Genomic DNA, 8,427 nt, shown 5'->3' with positions numbered 1-8,427 from the left:
TTCTTTCAATTTTTTTATTAAATTATAATTATGTTAAGCAGGTGTTTGACAATTAGCTTATAACTGATAATTGATATTTGATTGTGTTAGACAATAGTTGATAGCATATTGTATTGGATGTTTTGACCATTCATTAGTATTAATGATATGTAGAAAAATGTTTGATAAATTAGTTGATTAATATTAGCTCATAATATTTAAAATGACTTATAAGGATATTAATATATTGTTTTTATCTATTTACCTATTGTTAATTTATTTTTAATTGTAAATATAAATTTTGAAAACAGTTAATTTAAAAATTATTATTATTATTATTATTGATTTAATTCCTTTGTTTTTTTATTATCAATAATAATAGTAGTAGTAGTAATAATAATAATAATAATAATAATAATAATAATAATAATAATAATAATAATAATAATAATAATTCAACATTTAAATTATAAATTTAAAAATAGAATAATTATAGGTTCGGCAAGCCTATTGAAAAATACCATTGATTTTCAACAATTATTTACTCTAGTGTGGCTAGTTAATAGGTCTAACAATACTATCGACTTTCAACGAAGTTTGCTTACTTCGACGGGTCTATTATATTTTTATTAAGTTACTACTACTATATGTTTATTAAGTGACTATTACTTATTTATTATTGTAAATTTATTAAGTCATTACAAGGTTTATAACATTTCCCTTACTCTAATTTACAATGTATATTTCCCTAAATTTTGCATCATTCAATCACACAATGAGGATATTCAAACTTGCCACTAAGATATTTTTCTTTAAAATAGAATAGACTATAAAAATACTACAGTTAATACTATATTTTTACTTTTAAAAAAATCCCATCACATATGATCAAGAAGAAAAATATAGATAAATATTCACATTCAAAGATGGAACACTTATTTAGGAACACGTTTTACTATGACTAGGAGAGAAAAAAAAAACCTTTACCTCCTTTTAATCAATAAATTTATCGGTAAATAAAACTAAAAATTTTGTTTCATAAATAATTTAACATCAAACAATTGACTTTTATAGTAATTATTACTAGTATTTTATATGCGCGATTTGCCGATTTGTAAAAATAGAAGTAAGAATTAGACCAACGCTTTATCCATTGAGCTATTGAGTCAGGATAAAATCTAAATGAAATCAAATTTATCATTGAAGAATTTAAGAAAAAATATTGTGTATGCATGTGCATGATAATACTAATGTGAAAAGATAACAAAAGTTATAACGGTAGAGATATTTTTGTCCAAAAATTGTGTAGTACAACTTTTATAGCATAATGTACTGTTGGTCCCAAAAGAGGTAAGGTGAAAGTCTAAAGGGGGGTGAATAGACTTTCAAACTTTTTTGCACAATATAACAATTGGTAAGCCAGAGATAAACCAAAACTCTTAACTAGATTGTTAGAGTATGGTACGCAGCGGAATTAAATAAACGAAACGGTGTGTGTGTAGATCGTGTCAAGATTATTCTCGTGAGAAGCAAGCAAGAGCAGTAAGTAAAGAAAGCAGTAAAGAACACAAGGCAATTTATAGTGGTTCGCGAGGTGATGTAATCCTCTTACTCCACTTGCTCTTCTCAAAGAGCCAATTCACTATATCCACCACTTCTTGGTTCCAATATACAATGAATTCCGTGATCTAGTGCTTTGATCACCAAGCCCACACTAATCACGCCCAGTGCCTCCGACACTGTTGCTTCGGGTTTCACGTCGCCGCGTTACTTTCCCAGGATTTCACAACTCCGTGCTACTTTCCCCCCGTCTTCTACGATCCGGTAGAAACGTATCTTCCGTGATCTGGTGCTTTGATCACCAAGCCCACACCAATCACGCCCAATGTCTTCCCGACACTGCTGCTTCGGATCTCACAACTCCGTGTGATAATCCAGGATTTCACAACTCCGTGTTACTTTCCTCCTTTCCCTTGTTTTGCTCCAAAACAAGTTTTGCCTTGCTTCCAACTTTTGAGATTCTGTAGATGATCTTCGTTGATGTGCTGAATCTCTTGAAGTTGATGAAGATTTTAACACTCTTGGATATTTCTTTTCTAAGCTCTGTATCACTCTGAGTGTTTATCTCACAAAGAATATATCAATTTAAGCTCTTGAGATGGAAAGCTTTCTTTGAATTTTGTATGCTCTGTTTAGCTCTGTATTCTTGCTCTATTGCGTTCTTGCTTCTGCTTTCCTCAGCTTCAATCTTCATCTATTTATAGCTGGTAATGAGAATATTTCCGTTGGAGAGAAACGTTCTCATTTTTGAATTTCATCCAGCTGTATAGCCTTTTGTCAGAGGATAAGATAACGTTGCAGATATGTCAGAGATTCTCTGCAAGTTGAGCTTGAGGTTTTCGCAAAAATGGTGTCCCATGAATCTCCATCTGGTGTAGATCACGCCTCTTGGGATTTTTATCTTCGAAATATAATCTCCAATATAATCCCTTACTAGTTAGACTAGTATTTTTGCTTCTGCAACTTCTTCTAATATTTTCCTCTGTTATTCGTGTATCTAGGTCTCGTGTATCTGCTTCTAGACTTCATCTCTCGTGTATCTGCTTCTAGACTTCATCTCTTCAATTGACTTGGAAATCTCTTCCCTTGTGAAACTTCATCCCTTTCTATTTTGGGAAATGAAATCTCTATCCCTTGCTAGATTTGTCATATTTTGGGAAATGAAATCTCTATCCCTTGCTAGATTTGTCAATTGAATTCTCATCCCTTACTTGATTTGGTATTGCAATCTCATCCCTATCTCTATCCCTTACTAGATTTGTCAATTGAATTCTCATCCCTTACTTGATTTGGTATTGCAATCTCATCCCTTGCAATCTATATCTCCAATTGAATTGAAGCCTTTCCTTGTACCAATTTGAATTTCAATCCTTCAAATTGATTTCCATGTACCAATTTGAACTTCAATTCTTCTGATGAAATTGCATCCCTATTTCAATTTCGGGGTTCCAATTTGTTTGGGATACCAATTTGAGAAACTGCATCCCTTCACTTTGTAAACTTCATCCCTTAGTCAATTTGGAAATCTCATTCCCTTTGACTTTGCAAATTGCATCCCTTGAAATCTCATCCCATAGTCAAATTGGAAATCTCACCTTCACTTGTAAACTTCATCCCTTAGTCAATTTGGAAATCTCATTCCCTTTGACTTTGCAAATTGCATCCCTTGAAATCTCATCCCATTGACCTGCAAATTGTATCCCTTCGGCCAAACCATCGCCTCTTACTTGATCAGATGGAATTTTAACTTGACTTCTTTAAAATATGTGGGATGCGAGATTTGAACCTATGACCTTGCACATAATATTTCAAGCTTCTACCATCTCGTCTGTACAGCCTATTGGTTATTTTCTTTTTCCACTTGGTGTACTCCTTTCTTTCCATAGATGCTTGATCTTCAAGATAGCTTTATGCAAACTTCTAGTCACGTTCTTTCTTCTTCGGGATTTCTTGAGGGATTTTCTCAAATTTCATACGCATACATCTTCCTCTTCTGTTTGCCATTTTCTCTTGACAAATTCTTGATTTTTGGCTTGATATCTTCTTCATCCATTTCCTCAACTAATGAATTTATTTTTCCCTTTCTTGGTCTAAGACTCGACTAGTCTAATAAAATAAAATTGGGGATCTACAAATTACAATATGGCTTATCAAAATCTATTACAATTTATTCCTAACAATGTACCAAAAAAATTTAACAAAAAAAATAAACATAAACCATGGATATAAATTGGATTGAGACTTATTATATTTTTGGATTAGATTAGATTAGATATCTAATTATAATACCTACCCATAAAAATAGCAATTGTTATGCCGTGCAACCGTGTGTACCGTTCTTGGTACACACGGTTGAAAACGGCACCGTATAGTGCCAGGGAAGTAACGGTGCCGTTAGTGGCACCGTTTCACTCATCCCGATATTTAAAAAAAAAATATTATTATTATTGCCATAAAACGCCACTACACTCCTTTTTCCGCCATTTCCAACGTTTCGTCTCCAACAAGCTACACACTTCCTTCGCACTGTAGCAGTCTTCATCTCTCTCTCTGTCTACTCGGAGTCGCGATTTTCGCCGTCTTCATCTCATTGTCGCCGGAGCGTGTTTTGTTCACCATTGTCGCCATTTTCGCCATTTTCATTCTAGCATTGTCGCCCGTTATCATCGCATTCTCCATCAGGTATAATGTATTTTTGTGATTTTTTACTGTTAACGTTGTGTTTTTTGACTGTTAACATTCATATTCGCTGTATATTCTTGTTATTTTTGACTAGGGTTTTGCAACACGATTTTGCATTTTTCTCAAACAGATCAATACTCTGTTTTTTTTCTGTTTGTTTGATTGTTTTTTTGGTGTTTTCTGAAATGTTTTTGGACAAATAGTTGTGATATTGTGGATATATAGCTTTATACTTGTGGTTTTATAGTTTAATACTTATTCATGTTTAAAAATATCATTCATGTCTTCAATTAGTGTGTTTCTGAAATGTTTGTGGACAAATAGTTGTGATATTGTGGATATATAGCTTTATAATTGTGGTTTTATAGTTTAATACTTATGCATGTATGAAAATATCATTCCTCTCTTCAATTATTGTGTTTCTGAAATGTTTGTGGACAAATAGTTGTGATATTGTGGATATATAGCTTTATACTTGTGGTTTTATAGTTTAATACTTATGCATGTTCGAAAATATCATTCCTGTCTTCAATTAGTGTGTTTCTGAAATGTTTGTGGACAAATAATTGTGATATTGTGGATATATAACTTTATAATTGTGGTTTTATAGTTTAATACTTATGCATGTATGAAAATATCATTCCTGTCTTCAATTAGTGTGTTTTCTGAAATGTTTGTGGACAAATAGTTGTGATATTGTGGATATATAGCTTTATAATTGTGGTTTTATAGTTTAATACTTATGCATGTATGAAAATATCATTCCTGTCTTCAATTAGTGTGTTTTCTGAAATGTTTGTGGACAAATAGTTGTGATATTGTGGATATATAGCTTTATAATTGTGGTTTTATAGTTTAATACTTATGCATGTATGAAAATATCATTCCTGTCTTCAATTAGTGTGTTTTCTGAAATGTTTGTGGACAAATAGTTGTGATATTGTGGATATATAGCTTTATAATTGTGGTTTTATAGTTTAATACTTATGCATGTATGAAAATATCATTCCTGTCTTCAATTAGTGTGTTTTCTGAAATGTTTGTGGACAAATAGTTGTGATATTGTGGATATATAGCTTTATAATTGTGGTTTTATAGTTTAATACTTATGCATGTATGAAAATATCATTCCTGTCTTCAATTAGTGTGTTTCTGAAATGTTTGTGGACAAATAGTTGTGATATTATGGATGTATAGTTTAATAATTCTTATTTACAGAAATGGCTCGTGAACCTACACTGGCTGAGGATCTTAGAGAAACAAAAAGAAGAAGAACAGAGTACCGGACAGCAGCAATTCTAGATTCACAAGCAGCTCAGAGCTCTAATCCAACTAGTGAACAACCAGCAGCAGCCCTAAATTCACAAGCAGCTCAGCGCTCACGCCCTGCTAAGGAAACAACTGTTGCAGAGACTTCAACGAGACGGCGCCGACGAACTAGAGAACACAGGAGAGATTACTTCAATACGAGGATGGGGCCAAAGCTGATGTTTGATCTTGTCCAGAGGCTCTCACCACGACAGAAACAAGCTGTCGTAGAAACTGGATTTGGTGGACTTCTTCATCTCCAACTCTGCACCAATGAATCAAAGTTGGTGCAATACCTGCTGGACAACTTTAATGTTTGCAGGTGTGATTTTGTATTAGAGGATGATAGTCTCCACATTGAAGAGGAAGATGTCGAATACACGTTGGGAATCCCGCGAGGGCCTCTGAAGGTCAATGAGGGGACAAAGATGGAAGACACCTCAACCCGTGAATACAAACTGCTGCTGACTTCATGGAGAAGGAGGTGGGGTATTACAGCAGGCTCGCCAATAACTACACAGATGCCAGATGAGATTGTTAGGAGAGCTTATCATGGTGATGAGTTCAAGAGGGATTTCGTAGTCTTTGCCGTTTCCTCAATGCTTCGAGGAAACACAACACGCTACTCCAAGTACAGGATCTTAAACTCATTGATTGATGTTGATATGATTAAAGAGTACAATTGGTGCGCCTACACATACCAATCTCTCATTGACTCGATAGATAGTTACAATGAAGATAGAAAGAGAAGCTTTTGGGGGCCAATGACATTGATATTGGTCAGTTCTTATTGTCTTTAATCTAGTTGCATGAATTTTATGTAGTTGTAGGTGTATAACTAACAATTTATTATGGATATATATGCATGAAACTTGGAATATACTCAGTTTAATAAGATCCTTTATGTAGTTTAATTTGTGGATATATAGTTTTAAAATTGTGGATATATAGTTATGTGATTATGGATATATAGTACTCTGTGAATATATGAATGTATTACTCTGTGGACATACTGTTAATAATTCTGGATATATATTAATGTGTTTTTGGATGTATAGTTATGGGTTTATGGATATATATGCATGACACTTGGAATACACTCAGTTTAATGAGGTCCTTTATACAGTTTAATTTGTGGATATATAATTTTAAAATTATGGATATATAGTTATGTGATTATGGATGTGTAGTACTCTGTGAATATATGTATGTATTACTCTGTGGACATACTGCTAATAATTCTGGATATATATTAATGTGTTTTTGGATGTATATTTATGGGTTTATGGACATATATGCATGAAACTTGGAATATACTCATTTTATTAATATCATTTTTTATTTCTGAATTTTGTGGATATATAGTTTTAAAGTTATGGATATATAGTTATGTGATTATGGACATATAGTTATGCATTACACTGTGACCATGCAATTAAGAATACATGGATAAATTGTTCTAAATTCATCTTTAACATAATCTTCTGTAATTTGTAGCTGTTCTACTTTGATCGAGTAGAATTCAAAGGAATGAAGATCAACAGGACATACCCTAGCATACTTGCTTGGACAACCACGCTTGTAAGAAAGAGAGTCAAGGCTGAAAAAAGGGCTGGTGGATTTGGAAAAGGAAGGGTTATCCCTAGAGTTAAGAAGCCAAGGACTGATGCTACCACCTCACTGCAACAACCTGCAAGCACTGCTGCTGCTACAACCTCACTACCACAACCTGCATTTACTGCTGCTGCTACTACTTCTTCTACTCCTGCTACTGCAACACCGACACCAACTACAAGTGAGCCACTCTCAAGTGTTGATCGGGTGACCCGTGTGCTCCAAAAGCTAGCATCAGATGTCCTGGAGTTTGGTGAAGCTATGTCTGAAATTGGAAAGCAGGGCGCACCTATTGAAGTCATGAAGAAAGCGTTCTCAGGGATATCAAACATGCTAGGTGCTGCAAGCGCAATTGAATCAACTTCCATTCCAACTGAATCTCAGTTGGATGACATATTCTTTGGGAGTGAAACCTTCACCGCTGCAGTGGATTCATTGGTGGAAGCATTTCAGAAGACAACAAGAACCATGGAATTTGAAGCTCCATCATTTGATTTGGGAATACACTGCAATGAATCGCAACCGCAGCCATGTGAGCAACACACAGAGCAAGTAGTTGAAGAGGACCTACCATTGGATGCTTTGGTTCAACAAATTGGAGAGGATGCAGGACTGTCAACGACCTTGGGAGCACAAGTAACTCCTCCACTTGTTAGGGTCCCATTTCAGAGATATGTTCGTCATGCCGCTGCTACTGATGCTGATGTTGATGACTTTGATTGGTAAATTTACAGTTTGTTATTTGCATTTGGCTTTAACGTTATGAATTTATAGTGCTAAAATTATGAATATAAACTTATGAACATTTTTACAACTGTGGACATATAACTTTAAAATTGTGGATATATATATATATAATTATGAACATTTTAAATCTGTGAATATATAGTTCTATGATTATGTACATATATGTTTAATATTATGGATATAAAGTTCTAATACTGTGGATATATAAACAACAGTGCCATGCAAGAAAGTGAGTCTGATGTTGAGGACGTGACTGTTAGGATGAGACCCCAGCGACGATTCAGGAACAAACCTCTTTGTTTGAGGTCACCATACTTGACACAGAATGCAGGTTTTATACGCACTGCAACTCCACGGGAAAAAATCATTTCAAACTATGCATTCTTGAGTGTGTCTACCGAACACCCAGAAGAGTATGTTTGAACACATATATTTATAATAACCTTTAAATTACTTAGATAGTTCATATTATTATAACTATTGGTGTTATTATTATTATTATTGTTATTTTGGTGCTGTAGTGAGTTGCTGTTCAGC

At 34.0% G+C, this 8,427-nt stretch overlaps 1 protein-coding gene across 1 annotated transcript; it reads left to right on the top strand.

Moving 5' to 3' along the window:
• The first annotated feature begins 4,047 nt into the window (after positions 1-4,047).
• Positions 4,048-7,699, top strand: LOC109181220. The gene is made up of 4 exons (XM_019330970.1): positions 4,048-4,221; positions 5,440-6,308; positions 7,027-7,581; positions 7,625-7,699. The coding sequence occupies exons 2-4, from the start codon at positions 5,442-5,444 to the stop codon at positions 7,697-7,699; spliced, it is 1,497 nt and encodes a 498-aa protein (XP_019186515.1). The 5' UTR covers positions 4,048-4,221; positions 5,440-5,441.
• The last annotated feature ends 728 nt before the right edge of the window (positions 7,700-8,427 follow it).

The sequence above is a fragment of the Ipomoea nil genome, unplaced genomic scaffold (assembly GCF_001879475.1).
Source record: "Ipomoea nil cultivar Tokyo-kokei standard unplaced genomic scaffold, Asagao_1.1 scaffold1043, whole genome shotgun sequence".
NCBI lineage: Eukaryota > Viridiplantae > Streptophyta > Magnoliopsida > Solanales > Convolvulaceae > Ipomoea > Ipomoea nil.
This window is presented reverse-complemented; position numbering and strand designations above follow the sequence as displayed.

Excerpts from the sequence above, each read along its gene's own strand:
- LOC109181220 (XM_019330970.1), top strand. The coding sequence starts at position 5,442 with ATGGCTCGTGAACCTACACTGGCTGAGGATCTTAGAGAAACAAAAAGA. Across the intron at positions 6,309-7,026 it reads GGCCAATGACATTGATATTG|CTGTTCTACTTTGATCGAGT; the intron begins GTCAGTTCTTAT and ends TGTAATTTGTAG. Across the intron at positions 7,582-7,624 it reads CCGCTGCAGTGGATTCATTG|CTCCATCATTTGATTTGGGA; the intron begins GTGGAAGCATTT and ends TGGAATTTGAAG.